The sequence below is a fragment of the Chelonoidis abingdonii genome, chromosome 1 (assembly GCF_003597395.2).
Source record: "Chelonoidis abingdonii isolate Lonesome George chromosome 1, CheloAbing_2.0, whole genome shotgun sequence".
Taxonomy (NCBI): domain Eukaryota; kingdom Metazoa; phylum Chordata; order Testudines; family Testudinidae; genus Chelonoidis; species Chelonoidis abingdonii.
This window is the reverse complement of record NC_133769.1, coordinates 269,438,745-269,456,332: the sequence shown is the minus strand read 5'-3', so window position 1 is coordinate 269,456,332 and position 17,588 is coordinate 269,438,745. Positions and strand designations below refer to the sequence as shown.

General features: G+C 43.7%; 1 protein-coding gene across 2 annotated transcripts in view; it reads right to left on the bottom strand.

The window, feature by feature from the left end:
- Positions 1-17,588, bottom strand: part of FGF14 (fibroblast growth factor 14) — a 692,658-nt gene that overhangs the window by 244,903 nt on the left and 430,167 nt on the right. Inside the window, exon 1 of one of the 2 annotated variants that reach the window (XM_075061507.1) lies at positions 2,354-2,641. The exons of the other annotated variant lie outside the window; for it this stretch is intronic. Within the exon in view, the coding sequence (XP_074917608.1) occupies positions 2,354-2,546 (193 nt within the window). The 5' untranslated portion in view covers positions 2,547-2,641. Of the gene's footprint in view, positions 1-2,353; positions 2,642-17,588 lie in introns of those variants that run through there. 2 annotated transcript variants of the gene reach the window in all.

Here is a 17,588-nt window from a genome sequence, read left to right as displayed (position 1 = left end):
TTACAAAATACACTATGAAAAATCCATGATGCTGAATACAGAACTTTGCTGGAGGCATCTCTTCACTGTGGAAATGCTTGGCATCCAATGCTGTGAACTGGTTATCATCCTCAAGTCTCACTGAATTCAATAAGAGTTTTGCCAGAGTATGAAACTCAGAGCCAGACAAAAATGATTTTTCAGAAAGTGAATGTATTAAAGGAAGCCCCAGTAAACTGGTTTCCATCAACCAACTATAGAAGATAAATTCCGTAATTGATTATTATAAAACAGACAATCTATATTTAAGAAATTATGCAGTCTAAAAATTAAGCCTACAAAGATTATTAATATAAACACACACTACATGCTCAAAGAAGTGTACAGTAATTTTATGTGGCCTCCATGTTAACTTTTAAAGTGTATTTCAGAAATAAGAAGACAAGTTGTATACCACTTTGCAAATAATGGCAACATTTAGCTTGTATTCTACAATAATACAAGAAATCTGAGGTTATTGTATCTTTATTGCTTCTTTTCACTGTATTTGAGGCAACTGATGAATAAGAAATAATTCTGCTACAAATAATAAAGCCATAAAAAATAAAATGTGTTAGATCCTATCATAAAATGCTATTTCAGATATGATGTACAGAAAGAAAAGGAAAGATTCATCAGATCAGGTAAATTCTTATGTCTTAGTTATTCACCAACTATAAAAATAGTTTACCAACAATTGTAACTCTCTAGACCAAATTAAAATGGAAGTATACTTCTTTATACACACTATACAGACTAAATTACAGCACAGGATGGAAGAAGCATTCTCTATTCAGAAATAATTTGTTTTTTACTATAGTAAATAGCAGATACTAGAATATCAGTAAAGATATTACCTTTGCTTTTGAAGATGTTTATTTAAAATCTTCAACCTTTATAAAATATCCCTGTGTTCTAAAGCTATTTGCCATCTGGGCATAAGTATGAGATAAAGTAAACACCCGTTCTAAATTCTGGAAGTATTACTCATTAATTGGGCAATACAATTAAGAAAAGTTATAAATGTTCTGTCTTTTTATATAGTTTTATCCTTTTGTTTACATGCTTTCAATATAAAGCATTGAAAAAATGCAATCATGCTACTAATGTAAATTTGGAGACCTCTATTTATTGAGTATGCTGTAATCTACAGGAAGAAATTACAATAATCCACAGATTTTATCCTTTATATTAGGGGCCCTAATTTAATAAGCAGTTAAAATATTTATGTATATAATTTCAGTGTACACAGTATGTGATAATATTCCTCATGGTCCTTAAGCATGCTGGTATGATACACTTCCTACTTTCAGAATACTGGAAATAAAATGAGTCTCTCCTACTTAACTGTTAAGAATGGGAGTCTAGAACAGAGTGCCTATACTACGTGTAAAACGAAGCAAATAGCATAATGAAACGAATCATTAACGATAGTTTGCTAAGGTTTCTTTGTCAGACACCGACCATTTAGAAGCTGTACAAATCGTTGTACTATCTGTCCTTTTAAAAAAAAGGTTAATAAGCTGTGGCTATTAGAGCCCTTGTTATGTAGCCAGTAGTTATCAGCATCAGGTAAAGCACTTAACTATCACCACCTCAATTAAAAGATAGTTTTTACATGGCAATAAAGGGTGAAAACAAAAACACTAAGTCGCTTATGGGGTTTTTTTTCCCTAACGGGGCTTATCAATTGTAGGCGTTCCTTTATTCTTCTGACTAGACTAGCGTTTGAGGAAACCTTTCTATATACATTACATCCTGAACAGTACAGGGTATTAACATATATCTGAACAACTGCTCATCTGTTTCAATGCTGCCTATAAGGCGCTTTGTGAATGGGAGCGAAATACAAAAGACTTTGCATTACCCAGGAAGGCAACTAGTACAGGGAAGTAAAGAGGAAACCACACCAAAAGCCTCTTTGAGGGATACTCTATTTACTACAGCTAACACCTAGGGAAAGTGTGATTATGTGCCATAGTGAATTATATTACTGAGAAGACGTATTCTCTTAGGAACTTCCCGGGCCAACAGCTGGATAGATCACACTGCGCCACCGGGAGCTGTTGGCTCTGCGATCTCTTCTAGTTAGTGTGGACATGTCTGTGTGTATTTTCCACCCGAGGCATAGGTAGCAGATCACGCAACTAGTGAGGGAACATAAACGCCCGGAGATTAGGACTGGGGCAGGCACTAGCTGGGAGATTGCTGGGCTGGCGGCTAATGCAGAGAGTTTGCCGCGTGTAAGTTGCCCGGCGGTGGCTCGCTACAGGTTGTCCCCACTCCCGAGGGCAGACAGACAGAGACGGGGGCAGACACATACACACACACACACCTTGGCGCCGCAACCTTCTCTTCTTCAGCCCGAAGATGCGGACCTTGGAGAAAATATCCACCAGGTTGCCATTGCAGAGCCCCCGGTTCTTACTGGGGCTGCTCCGCCTCCTGCTGGCCGAGGGCCGGTCCCAGTGCTGCTCCCTCGCTTGCCGCTTCTGGCGGATCAAGCCGCTGGCGATGGCCGCGGCCATGGCTGCTCCCGGCAGGCGGCTCCCGGCTCACTGCCCGGCCGGAGCGGAGACAGGGGCTGGGCGGGCGCTGGGGCTCTCAGCCGCGGCGGGGACCCATCCGCGGGCGCCACGGACAAGCGAGACCCTCCTCTGGCTCCTCCAGCCGCAACTGCACCCAGGGGGCACCCGCGGCCCGGCGCTGTCACCGCATGGGCCTCCCGCCGCGGGTGCCACCTGCCCGGGCTCTGCTCGGCCGGGCACCCCTCAGTAACCGGCTCCCATCGCTGCCGCCGCCGCTACAGCCGCTGCCTCCAGGCTCCTGCCTGGTGCCTACCAAGCGCTTCAGCAACTAGCATCTGGAGAGAGCGAACTCCTGCTCCGGGCGGAGAGCGGCCTCGGTGCCGCCCTTCCCCCGGCAGAGAAGGGGGCTGGGGTAATTTTCGGGGCGTGGGGAGGGGAGAATTGCTAGTTTCTAACGGCTCCCCGCGCAGCAGCCGCCGGCTCTGCTCCCAGCTGGGGTTGCCTGATTGCAATGCGCGGCTCGCTCGCCGCTCTCCACAAACTCTGCTCTGGTTGGAAGGCGAGGCGCTGCCCAGGCGGCTAATCCCAGGCGCAACCAAAGCCCCAGGGGTGGCTGGATCTGCAGCTCTCTGGCGCGCCAGCCCGGTTCCCCACGCCCAGTCCCGAGCCGGCTGACGCGGGCAGCCGTGACTCCGCCACTTCACCCAGACAGCTCAAAGTTGCAGGGATCTCCCTTCCCTTCTGGAGACAGGCTCGTCATTTTTCAATGGTGACACCATGCGGGAGGGGGAGCCAGCGAAGGGGGAGGCGAAAGCACGTGGTATAAAAAGACCCCTTCGCCTGTCTGCCGGCTGCGGCAACACAGACACAGTGTGAACGGGGTAATCCGGAGGGAAGCTAGCGAGTAAGGTCAGTGACAGTGAATAGCGGCCACACACACACAAAATACCAAACCAACTTTCCCTTTTGCCTCCAGCAGGCTGGGCCAAAGCCGGGAAAGTTGGGGGTGTGGGAGGAAAGGGAACGAAGGAGAAGTCAACAAGCGTCCAATGTAAACGCTCAACCTCACCTTCCTCCAGCCCTTTGTTCTGTATTGGACGCAGAGCTGCTTTAGGTGAATGTGAAACACCAGCCACAAAGGGAGGGATGGAAAGAGAGATGAGCTTTCTGCTTCGGTAGGTGCACACAGATCTATGGCTCCCAAGACCCACCCGAGTGGGACCCGTCATGATTTCCTTTTTCTCTAACTAGTTGGAATTCGGAAGCGAAAGCCCAAATATTCCACACTGCCCATCAGACAGGACCTGGAAAAGGTTCATAGGAAAAGGTTCCTAGGCAAGCTGATTCCCGTCGTAAAAAAAACACTGGGCGTGTGAAGGATTTAGAGCTGGTTAGACTGAAACACGCCTACGCATTTTAGGGAACCTTCCGACTAAAACCGACACACGCTCTTTGTCTCAGAGAGAAATAATACCACCAATATACTTTTAACCGAGAAGATAACCCAGCTAGTCTCCAGGGCTTTATAACCACTGCATGCATTCTGTGCTGCGCCTACGTACACCTGTATGCGGGCGGCCGGTAGATGTATTGATCACCCTCCTAATGGGCAATTATTATTTTTTTATAAACTGTGGATGTGTTCTCTATTGGGCACTGACAATATGTACCAGCTACAGAAGATCCAAGAAGTTTTCCCCAAGGAGTTTACAAACTGAAGTAACTAAACAAATAAGACGACACAATGGGTTTCACAGTCATTATTATCCTCTTTTCTGTAAGCATGGATTTTGGTCGATCCAACTCCTAGCATGGTTAAACCTTACAGTTACTGTACCGTGTACATCATTAAACACATTTTATGCACAGGTGTCCTTGTGTGTATATCTCCATTATATATACTTAAAAACTTATTGTTTTACTAGTCCTTCTTTTCCACGTTTTGAAGCTCAAACACTCGCTTGCAAAACATACCACTTCGCAGTATAAAGCCTAACATCAGTTATTTGAGCAGATAGTTCAGTTGCTCCAATTTCGACCATTATTTCCATAAATCCTTTAATCTACAAAGGACTATTGTCATATCGAGGGCAAAAGCTTACGGAAGCATCTCCCTTACACACAGTTTATGTTAAAGCTAGAGCAACTCGGAGGAGTACACGCTCAATTAGATCTGTATAATGCGGTTTAATTCTATTTTATTTCAGAGTGGCTCTAAACAGATTCAGATAAAGCATTCAGATTGGATTGTCTGTCTGGCGATTTCAACAGTGCAGCAACTTCCATACAATTGCTACAATTACCCTCACTAATGCAATCAGAGGAGTTTTTTAATTGATTTTATTGTGTTAATTTTGCCTTCAACTTTCTGTTGTCACACTGTATAGCGGACGTTATCTAAAACAACTTCCCTTCTTCAGATTCTTTAAAGTCTGAGGGATTAGTCCACGTTGTCTTCTTCTAATGGAACCACGCCGTCCTGCGACAGGACAATAAAATCAGACTAAATGCTGAACTTCAACATTTAGAAAGTGGGGTGTTTCCCTTGCTGTTGGAAGTGCCAGGACACACACACACTCCCTTCAAGAAAAAGATCGTGGCTGTTTATGTAAGTAGGAAAACCAGATGCTCTAGACAACGGGAAAAAAGCAAGGACCCTCGACCCCCCACTACCATCTATCTTTAATTGCCATAGCGTTGCCTCGTGATTTAGCCAGACGAATTGCCTTAACGACTGCGATTCTGAATGCATAGGATCCATATTCCCTTCGAAGGACCTTTCTGAAACACTATGTAATCCACAATTACAGCTCACTTTATCGATTCTCTTTCAAACAGAGCGTCATCGAAACTTGTGAAGATAATTCAATTTGTCACTCTAAATCTGAGATTTTTTACCGTGGCGTGCGAAAAGGGAAGGTGTGTTTCCTACTCCAGAGATCAGACATAAAAAGCTCCTGCTTTGCGTCTCAGAAATGCAGGGTAGTTGTTTACAGCTTTAGGTACACCAAAGAAAACTCAAGGGAGCCCTCTGCTGTCTTAACCTGTGATAAAATATGTGCAATTCTAGTCAGAGGGAAGGTTTTGCTACAGATTGGTCGTTTTAAGGTCTACTAATTACAGTGTGTCCAGGAGAAAACTATAATTTTTGCTGTATTAAAAAAGCCTATTTTCTTTCTGATTAAGAGAAGTCTAGTTATCTAAACACACCCAGGAGGTGGGGCAGTGCTAGATTTTTAATAGTTTCTGTTTTCCCATTGATTAATTTCTAACTACGAACCTATTGTTTTTCTAGGAACGTTTCTAAAATGTAAAAAAAATTAAAAATCTGTAAATTATGTGTTTTGTTATGAGTGTTGTAAATTCACACTCAAATTGTTTAAAATCTAAGTAAAAGGCTTCCTATATAATAGAATTGAAGTACCTATAAATAATGTCAAATCAAATTCATTTTGGGCTTGATGCCTCTGGCTATGTAATTAAACAAAGTCATACAATTAACCATGCGAATTTTTCAAAAATTAACCTAATTCTAAAGTGTCCCCTTTAAGTGACGAAACTGCTATTTGATAAAGTATCAAACATATGCTAATTAACATTTTTTTCTCTCCACCTATTAACAAAAAACTTTTATATCATGGGTTTCTTGTTTGCCGATGTAGATTCCATATTGCCTTTACACTCTAGCTTGAGGTTACCTAAAGCCTAAAGCCATTTTTAAAAATTACAATTTAAAAGCCTTAACAGCTACAATCTTTTCACCAGATGTTGGTATCCTTTCATATCAATATTAGACTGAAGAGATTATAGGCAGCAGGCAGCAGTTCACATCTTTGTAAAAGCCCACAGAGAATACAGAGTTATTACTTTCATAGATCAATTCAATAAAGGTATCTGAGGAAAAGTTAGCTGTACAAAAGAGTGCTAGTAACCAGTGTTTCCAAAGGGAGAAACACCAGATTACAGATTGATACTAGCAGATGGTTTGGTTTCATGAGATCTAGTCATTTTTTTATTCGGTTTGCTCGCCAAAAAACTGTACACTCAATGGTTTCTTGTCTTATTAAATAAACTAGAATCTGAAGTTGTAAACTGTTTATAAATCCACAATAATCATTATTTCAGGATTCTGAATCTAGATATGAATAGAAATTCTCCTAGACTATTAGGAGTTGAAGGTCATTATATATATCACTGCAAAGACAATTTCTCCTCGATTTGCAACATGGTCCTCAGATTTAGTTTATGCCTCAGTCACAATGTAAACAAATATATTATGCAATTAACATTCCTTTTTTTTAAAAAAAATAACATTTTAACTTTTATAGCTAGATTCTACCAATGTCACTTGCATTGAGTAATTACATACCCATCAAGTAGTAAGGAACTACTCCTGGAGTAAGGTTCTATTACTCAGCGTGAGTAAATGTGTCTGAATCTGGTCCATAGTAAGAACTTATTGCACATCTAGGAGCAAATACCTTTGTAATGACAGATGATCTCCCTGACATCTCCTAATTCTGATGAATATGACTGAACTCAGTGGGTCAGATTTGACTCAGGGTTGCATTGTCATGTGCTAGTCTCACCCCAGAGGCAGACAATTTGCCTGCAAACAGTGTCTCTGCTATGGGCTTCAACCGTCTCTTCCAGTGGGTTTCTATATAGCTGCCCACTGAAATTATATCATCCCTTTGCTGATAAAAACCCTGTGGGGGAGTAAGCAGTAGTAATCCAACTGAACTTGGATCCCTACGGCCTATTCCCTTTAGGAACCAAGCTGGAGCAGGGAGATATAATTTATACATGTCAAAGAATACGCTTAAGAGAATCTGGTCCAATGATTATACTCTGCAGGGTTTTATGCATACCACCCAAAAGGTTTATCAACATTAAAAAAAGTAATATTTCATATGAATATACCCATATGAACATATGAAGCTAAAGATTAGAAATCCCTTTGCAGACAGATTATGTGCACCCTGCGGTGAGAATAAAAATAAAAATCTAGTTGTGCAATAAGGTTTAAATACATTTGAAATTACTTGTGTTTCAGGCATTCATGACTGCTCACCTGGAAATCAGTGTCCTTATGAGTTACTGTTACTTATCAGAGATGATGATTTATGCTGCTGAGCATTTTAATTTATGTTTTGTTTGTGTACTATGACAGAAGAATGAAAGTATCAGAGATAAGAAACAAATTATTTTCTTCACTCAGACATTTCCAGTGTAACACAGAAAGTGAAAATGACAATATTAGGAAATATTGCAATTTTAAAAACCTAAATTCACCAACACAGAAATCAGTGGATTAGAATCAAATTTAATAAGCGCAGACATTTCAGCATGTGTAACTATACATTACTCACGTTGCATGTATGTTGAAGAGACCCACAATACAATCAAGGAGCCAAATTCATACTTCTTGAACTCCACTGACTTTAATGCATTTACCACACAGATGAATTTGGTCCAAGATGTTTGGATGTTCAGTATAAACACCAAACCCTGCTACACGTTACTGTTTACACAGTAAAGGAAGTGTTAATAAAAGGAATGGTTGACATTTTAATTAGTTTTATATCTTTATATTTTTTTAAAATTAATATTTGCTATCAATGAGAGAAGGGGAAGAAGAACACAAAAACAATACACATTAGTCAAGAGGGCCTGATCCAAAGGCCATCCAAGTCACAACAGTCTTCAAGTCTTCAGTGGGCTTTGGATCAGGCTCTGTTGAGTGACAGGTAATGTTGATTTCACATTCTCTTTCTCCCTCTCCCACTTCTCTCATTGGTAGTTTGTAAATTCAGTTTACACATTAAAAACACCTACCTTAAAATAAAATCCAAAAAAGAAATTGATAAAATTTAAAAGAAGGGCATGTAAGCTCAAGCCCCTCCTTCCATCCATACACAAATCAGCCTGACTTAGGTCGAAAAGCACTTGGGGACCAGGTTCTAGGACTCTTCTAGGGGGTTGAGTCAGACCCAAAGTCACTGTGATTCAGATCCAAGCCCTGCCATTTTGCAGTGTGGATGCAGCTCAAGCTGAAAACCTTAGTCAGAAGGTCTGTATTGTGCAGTATATATGCACAAGCACAGCTCTGAGACCCAGGTCCAGCAACTGTAAATCCAGATTTACAATTCCGTGTGGATGATCAAGGGGAAGGTTTGAAAATGCAAGCCCACAGCCTGGGTTCCACGGACCCAGATTTACAATGCAGTGTGAACATACCCAAAGAAGAAAACAATTCTACAACAGGTTCATCCATCATACACTAGTGTACAAGAATCATAAACTTCATTAAAGATAAAATTCTCAAGGATAAAAAACAGGTATTCTAGAAGGTCTTTAGGGTGGGCTGAAATTCTATAAGAGTTGGGTGCCCAGATTCTTTATCAGTCCTTTACTGTTACTATAGTAAAGAATGTGTAAAATAGCACAAACTCTTTATTTTACAGAGACCACTTACAGAATATTGAGTGTGGCTTTTCGCATTTCCTCAGAGCTTCATTTACATTTTCTATATTTGTTACTGTAAGAGGGCCTGATGCAAAGTCCACTGAAGTTAATAAATATTGACTGCAATGGGCTTTGAATGCAGAAGATCATCCCAGCTATATTTCTGAAATTTAACTCAGACCTACCGCCAGGGATATTAGAGTGGGTAGCTGAAAAGTGCATTACTGAAAATAAAGTCAAGAAGTAGTTAATTTGTTCCTTATTTTGTAAAATGTTCTTCACTGTGAGACTGACCCTGCAGTCCTCATTCAGGAACTGAAGTCAATAAGAGTTTTAGCTAAGTGAAGTTTATGGGAATGGGTCTATTGTAAGCAATTACTTGAGAGTTTAGGTATACGCATTTAAATTGACAAGTGAGTCTCTGAAATAAGACATAGAAGCTTTTGAACACATATTAAGGTGGCAAAGGTCTACAACTTTACTCTATTTCTCCAAGCTGTTTTCTAAGCCCTTGTCTACACTACACAGCTTTGTCAACCAAAGTCAGGTTTGATTGACAAAACAGTGGATGTATACACACAACAGTAATCCTCCAGCCAATTTAACTCTCCTGCTATGCTGACATCATAAAACTACCTTGATAAACGTCATAGAGCCTTTTGCAACAAAGCTAGGGAGATGCAGTGTCAGTATAGACACTGCACTTACTTGTGTCACCCGAACTGGCCTCCGGTAGGTGTCCCACACTGCTCTGGTAAGCAGTTTCTACTTTGCTGCCTTGCAGCCAGGTACACAGGCATACACCACTCCCCCTTTAAAGCTGTGGAAGTAGAGCAAGAACTGGCAGGGATTTGAAGGGGATTTCAATGCAAACAGTCACCTCTGTGAGCAAGAGTCAGGCTAGCTGTAACGCTACTAACGCGAGATTTGTAGAAGTGAGGATTGTGTGAGGTGAATGGGAAAGAACTGTGTGAGAAGTTGTTGCGACCTTATGTTAGATATGGAATGTAGACTATAGTCTAAATAGAAGTGAGAAAAATAAGATATCAAGATGACTTATGTATAAACAAAATGCAGCTGTTGATTATTGTATGTGTAACCCTTCTGCCCCTCTGAGCTGGCAGGAACAAGGGCCGGGTTCAGTATCCAGGGGTTCCGTTTCAGTAACACAATGCAAAACTGGCTCGAGCCCCCACCCAGTGACCTGGGACAATTATATACCACCCCCCTGGGGGCCTCTCTGGGGCAATACTTTCCCATGCGCAAGCACGGAGTCCGAGTGTAGCAAAATCCTTTTAATAAAGGAGGGAAACAATGCGGCATTACGTTGGAGAAACACCACAAACAGGATTATAACACAAACCATAAGCAAAAAAACCCACCTCCAAGTATGTTTGGCAATGTCCTTTCCCCCTCAGGGTCTTAAGTCCAAATCACCCCGAAGTCCAACAACCCCAAACGTCTCTGTCCCTGGTCAGTGCCACCCCAGAGTTCAAAAGTTCATCTGCAGAGTTTTTACCCCCCCAGTCTGGGTGGAAATGGGGGGCACATGAGGTGTAAAGGGGCACCTTACATGGGCCAAGGCCGACTGCTCTGCCTCTCCGTGGAGATCTGTTGCAGCCTTCACCACAAACAGCTCTGCTCCGCTCCGCTCCACTCCACTCCTCCAGCCGTCCCTGCAAACTGCTCCGCTCTGCTCCAGTCGCTGTTCTGTGGGCTGCTCCAACCGTCCCACACACTGTTCCGCTCCACCAGCTGCTCCGCATCACCAGCCATCCCATGAACTACTCCAGCTGTCCCCACAAATGGCTTAACTCCACTGCTGCGCTCGCCACTCCAACCATTCTGCAAACTGCTCTGCCAGCCACTTAGCAATATATCTTCAGGCTCCCCCACTAGTTACATAGCACTCAGCGATCTCAGCTTTTTTAGTGATTTCAGCTTATAGTAGGGGAGCCCCAGTGCTGGTGCACCATTGGTCCAAAGTGAGTTCAGCTCAGCAGCCTCTAGCTAGGTTCCTAATAGAATCAAAATTAGCTCTGCTATTCAATAGTGGAGGGAGAGAGAGAGAGAAGGAAGTGCAATTGGCATGCCAGGCCCTCAAAAGGGACCCATACCATCAAGCATACATACCTGTCCCCAACCTCTCTCAGTTCACTAGGTTTTGGCACCCATGTCCCTTGTCTAGTGAGTGCTACTTAATTGATGTTGAAACTCTTTGTCATAAAGCAGTTTCCTAGTTCCTCATTCACATAATCAGGGTGACAACACTTTATTCCTCCTGCCCCAATAACAAAGAAATTGAGGATCCCACAGCTGTCAAAGTAACCTTTTTAGGCTCCGATAGGCTATGCAAGGCGTGGTGGGTGTGCCTATGCAAATACGATCAGCCCCTGAAATTTTGTTCCACACTCGCCATAATTCACCACCAGATGTCAGGGTAGAGCTCATCCTGACTCTGCTTACATATGCAACAAAAAGTATAAACGCTTACTGTAATTGTTCACCTGGAGGGGGAAACCCTGTGTCCTAGTGCACTCTCTCCCTCTATGCAATCGCTTGAGAAATAAAGTCTGACTTTGCTGCACCCAACCAAAAAGTGAGAACTGAGTTTTTCTCCAACAAAGCCCTGGGAATTTTTGAAATACCACTTTCTGTTTGCTCAGCGTGGACAGCTCACATCGCATCTTCCCAGCTGACCACAACAAACACGCTCCTTTAGGAGTAGGATTTTATAACTGTTTTATGAGAATTACGGTATGATTTGATTTCATCCTGCCAGCCACCCTTTTCGAACAGCAGAAAGGAATGACAGACCAGAACAATCCTTATGACTGATTATGGTCACCCTTTTATTTTAGGATAAGTTATAACGTCTACGATGGTTTCCTATATGTATTACAAGTTAGGCACTCTAGTTTAAATATGCATTTCTTTGTTTTAAGGTTTTAGTAAGTAAGAGACAGGATTTTGTATTGTATTTATGTTAAGGAGATCAGAGGAATGTTGAGGGCCTGAAGCCCCAGTGTGAATTGTTTTAGTTATAAGATTAGGCAAGGCTTGATTTACAATGTATTCTGCTGAATATAAATTACTGCTGTCTGTGTATCTTTGAAGGTTTCTGTAAGAGATTGTTTGTGTGAATGAGGAATACATGCATCAGGAAAAGATAAGGTGTGAAAGCCATCATAAATGTCCAGATGGTCAAGAAAAAGTAAGAGACTTGGAAAAAACAGGAAACAATCAAAAAACATCCATTTTATCTGATGCTAAACATGTTAGCAGCATTGACAACCTCACAGGTGAGCAGGCATCCCCGAAGGCGAGACAACAAATAGGAAATAACGATGGGAAGCCCAACAATAACCATCAAATGATAACAGCAGAAAACCCCAAGATTAACACCACTTAAGGACTAATGATTACAGAATAACATTGCAAAATGCATGGACTCAAATGAGACTTTACAACTATAAAGCTGGGGTGTTTTGCCATGGAACTCTGGGTTCAGTTCTGCAAAGCCTTGGAGCATTGGATAGCGACCGACTGAGGCCAGCTCCTCACTTGTGCTCAATCTAACTGGCCATTAGATTGACTCGAGCTACAACAGACTAGTAACTATAAACATCAACTTGTGGTCAATCTAACTGGCCATTAGATTGGCTCGAGCTACAACAGACTAGTAACTATAAACATCAACTCTGTGTGTGTGTGTGACGGAAAAGCATATGCTAACTGTTGTATTTTCAATAAATGCGGTGTATTTGCCTTTTCTCCCTGAAAAGATCCCATGTGCTTTGTATAGCATAACACTCCCACCTAGAGTACACTGGAGTTGCTGGATCTGCTGGGTTTGTGGGGAGAGGAGGCTGTGCAGTTGCAACTCTGATCCAGCCGTAGGAATTTTGACACTTACAAGCAAATTGGTATGAATGAGAAGGGGCATGAAAGGGACACGCAGCAGTGCTGGGCTAAGATCAAGGAGCTGAAGCAGGCATATCAGAAGGTGAAGGAGGCCAACCGTCGCTCTGATGTGGTGCCAAAAACACGCCACTTCTACAAGGAGCTGCTTGCCATCCTCAGCAGTGACCCTACCTCCACTGCCAAGAGTCCTGTGGATACTTTGGAGGGACAGGAGGCAGCAGCCAGCAGAGTCAACCCTGAGGATGAAATGGTGGACAAAGAGATTGAGTTGGAGGAGGATGTGAGATAGACGACAGGCTCATCAGTGGTGTGGTGAGCCAGGACCTCTTTTTGGCTCCAGAGGGGTCTAGCCAATCCCAGCAATCCAGCTCTGGCGTGCCTGTAGCAGGAGAGGGGAGCACTCATTTTGCTTTGATAGTGAAGTTACATAAGGTTGAGTGTCCTTTATTTTGTTATATAGTGCACATGGGAGAAGAGATCGAAATTAACAACACTAGATATTGTTTGCATCTGCTTCACATTCCCCTGTGTAGCTACACAGTGGGGGCCCTACGGAAAAGTTTGTTAATCACACTGAGATCTCCCAGGATTCCTCCGTAGAGATCTCTAGGAAATTTTCCTGCAGATACACTGCAATCCTCTGCTTAAAATTTCTTGGCAGAGCTGCTTTGTTTCTTCGCCCATTGTAGGAAACTTTGCCATGCCAATCAGCAATTACTTTTGAAGGAACCAAAGCAGCACTTGGTGAGCAGCATACAGACCCAGTCAGAAGCCGCATGCATGCAGGAGATGCACCCTTGCATCTTTCGTTACCCTCAGTAGTGTGATTTCAGCTTCAATTGCCTGTGGAAAACGGTGCCAGTATTTAGAAGTGTTCATAGGCACCTGTACTGATCCCCTTCTGAAACCACCCAGACCCTCTGTCCTGTCTTGTATCCCCAGGGTGATCACATAATGTTTAGTGCTCTCACCGTGCTTGCCAAGGGAAAGTGATAAAGAGGTGTATGTAACTTTTATGATTCAAGGCCGTGAGTGCATACATAATACTGACTCTGTATTGTTTCTTTTGATTATGCAGATGTGCCCTTGAGGGCCAGCTCCCACACACTGGCAGAACACCTCCATCAGGTAAGGAGGCGAACGAGGAGGAGTAAGGACAACATGTTTTGCAAAGTACTGCAATCATCAGATGAGGATGACAGTAAGCACAGAGTGTGGTGAGAGACAAACAAAAAACTAGAAATGGATAGCCAGGAGCAGGGCCGTCCTTAGGATTTATGGTGTCCTAGGCAGGATTATTAAACTGGTGCCCCTGTGCCTGTCTTGCTCTTAGCAACACGAACATAAGCTTACAGTACTGGAAAACTTGCCACATGCATGTTACTAAAACCAATTTAATTTAATTAAGCACACTGTAATGCTGATGAACTAGCACTAAAAGAAAAAAATTCTGATTTGACAGAATGATGCAAATAATATATTTTTTTTAATTTTTCAACATTTTATTGGAAATTTATATGAAGAGGTATTGAAACAAGACTTAGTTTTTAATTAAAAGCAATCTTTCTGGCTTTTCTGGCTGCAAAATCAGTAATAATGTCATCGTATGACAGAGACAAAGTGATGTCTTGTTTGATTGCAAGAATAGCAAGACCAGTCAAATGTTCCTGACTCATTGAGAGCGGAGAATGTTTTTAATGAGCTTTAGTTTGAGAAACCCGTTCTCCTTGATCTACTGTTATAGGAATTGTCAGTAGAATATTGAGTGGCAAGTTTGCTGGTATGAATAAACTGTACAATGTCCATCATCGATTTGTATGTGGCAACAACTCGATTCTCGTACAGTTCAAGTCCATTTAAATCAAAATGATCATCATGCTTCAGGAAGTTCTCTAGGTCAGGGGTCCCAACGTTGTGCCTGCGGACGCCATGGAGCCACAGGGCCTCAGTGCACCATGTACTGGCCAGAGACGAGCATCTGCCGAAATGGTTGCCGCGAAATTTGGCAGCATTTCGGCGCCAGTGCCTCTAAGATGACACTGCGTGCTGCCGAATTTTGGCAGCATTTCGGCAGAGATCATCCGCCACCAACGGTCCTGTCGTCTGGCGCCTGCCAGACGAAAAAAGTTGGGAACCACTGCTCTGGTTCTTGCACTTTGTCATTAGTTGCTCTTGTTTCCTATTTCGTTGAATTAGTCCCACTCAGCCTGTTGCCAGCTGAGTGAATGGAACCCCAGGCTGACAGCGGGTTGAGTGGCTCAGCCAGGGTCTCAGCCGCCGCCTTCTCAGCCCGCTGGCCAGCCTGGGGTTCCTTGGGGGTCTCCAGGCAAGCAGCGGATGCTGAGTGGGGCTGGCAGCTGGGACCCCGAGTGGCGTGGGGCAGCAGCCGGAACCCAAGGGCAGCGGTGGGCTGAGCCGCTCAGCCCGCCGGCTGCGTGTCATCAAAAATCAGCTCGCATGCCACCTTTGCACATGTGCCATAGGTTGTCAACCCCTGCCTATACACTAGTAAGGAGATGAGCATATTACAGTTTGTTGGAGGGCTCTATTTAGCAGTAACGGGGCTATAGGAAAGTCAGTCAACATTTTGTTTCTCTGATGAAAATTGGCCCGCTCCCTTCCCCATACCAAACTTGTCACAAATATTGTCAACAACTTAATTTCTGTTTTTGGCTAAGATATTGATTTTTAAATATATATATTATATTAATATATTCGTGGTAGTAGGGATTGACTACAAGATTGACTACAGGAGCTCTCAATGCCGCACACGTGGACTGTGAATGTCTGGCGCTATACAAAGTCAACAGGACACTAAGGACTTCCTCAAGAATCAATGGGACTATGGAAGACAACACTGGAAGTCAACTCAAGCAGCTTGCACAAGTGCCATCAAGTGCGGCATATACCAAGGTGATGCACTGTCCCCGCTGCTGTTCTGCATAGGCTTAAACCCCTCAGCCAGATAATCACAAGGACTGGATACGGTACAGGTTCAGGAGTGGAACTACCATCAGCCACCTCCTCTACATGGATGATATCAAGCTGTAATGCTAAGAATGAGAACAGACATCGACTCGCTATATCCACCTGACGCAGATCTACAGTGAGATATCGGGATGTCATTCGGACTGGAGAAGTGTGGCCGGATGGTAGTGAAGAGAGGAAGGTAGTCAAGACTGATAGGTGGAACTACCAGCGGGCCACATAGCAGACATACAGACCAGCTATAATACCTTGGCGTCCCACAGTCACATGGAAACCACGATGAGGAGGAAGGAAGACAGCAACATCCAAGTATCACCAAAAGGATAAGACAGGTCCTGAAGAGCCAGCTCAGTGGGAAGAACAAGACCACGCCATCAACAGATACGCCCTGCCCGTCATCAGATACCCTGCCGGTATAGTGCTGGCCAAAGGAGGACATGGAAGCTGCCGATGTGAAGACCCGGAACGCTCTCACAATGCACGGAGGTTCCACCCCAAGTCCAACCCAGAGACTGTATACCAGCCGAAAGAAGCGGCGGGGCTTGGCGAGCGGTCAAAGCCACTGTCGCTGACGAAACCCGGAACATCCAGGAGTACATCAGTAAGATGGCCCCCAAAGAGAGCTGCTGAGAGAATGCCTGAGCAGCAGCAGACATGGGAGGAAGACCAAGCAGAAGAAGTGCAATGGCAAGACAAGACCCTGCATGGATGTACCATCGACAGATAGCTGAGGTGGCTGACATGGAAATCCACCAGTGCTGGAAAGGGCTGGACTAAAAGACAGCACTGGAGGCACTGATCATAACGCACAGGAACAGGCACTGAGCACCAGATCCATTGAAGCAGGGGTTACCACACTAGAAGGACCCAAGGGCAGACTGTGCAGAGAGGCCTCAGAGACAGTCCAACACAGTGGCAGGATGTAAGATGCACAGGAACAGCATACACTGAAGGCACAACCAAGTGGCTGGCATTGTGTAGAGGAACATCTGCACAGCGTACGGGCTAGACCCTCCCGAGACCAGATGGGAGATTCCACAGAATGTTGTGGAGAATAGCAGGCTAAGATTCTGTGGACTTCCAGATCCAGACGGACAGGCAGGACGGCCAATCAACCAGACATCGTGGAATAGACAAGGACCAGAAGACAGCGGTGGTGATAGATATAGCAGTGCCAAGTGACAGCAACATCAGGAAGAAGGAATATGAGAAGCTGGAGAAGTCCAGGGCCTGAAAGAGGAACTAGAGAGGATGTGGAAAGTGAAGGCCAAAGTGGTCCCAGTGGTGGTAGGAGCATCGGGGCTGTGACTCCTAAGCTGGGTGAGTGGCTCCAACAGATCCCACGAACAACATCAGAGCTCTCTGTCCAGAAGAGTGCAGTGCTAGGAACAGCTAAGATACTGCGCAGAACCCTCAACCTCCCAGGCCTCTGGTAGAGGACCCGAGGTTGAGGAAGACACATACCACCATAGGGTGAGAGGGGGAATTAGATATAGATATAGATATAGGTATAGATATAGATATAGATATAGATATAAAAATTGAATTCAGGATGTTAGCAAGCTTTTTGGCAAACAAATTTGCTCAATGACAATCAAAATGGCAACACAGTACTGCTTTCATGCTTGGCTCATCCCCCAGCCTGCTGGTTCAACAGCTGCA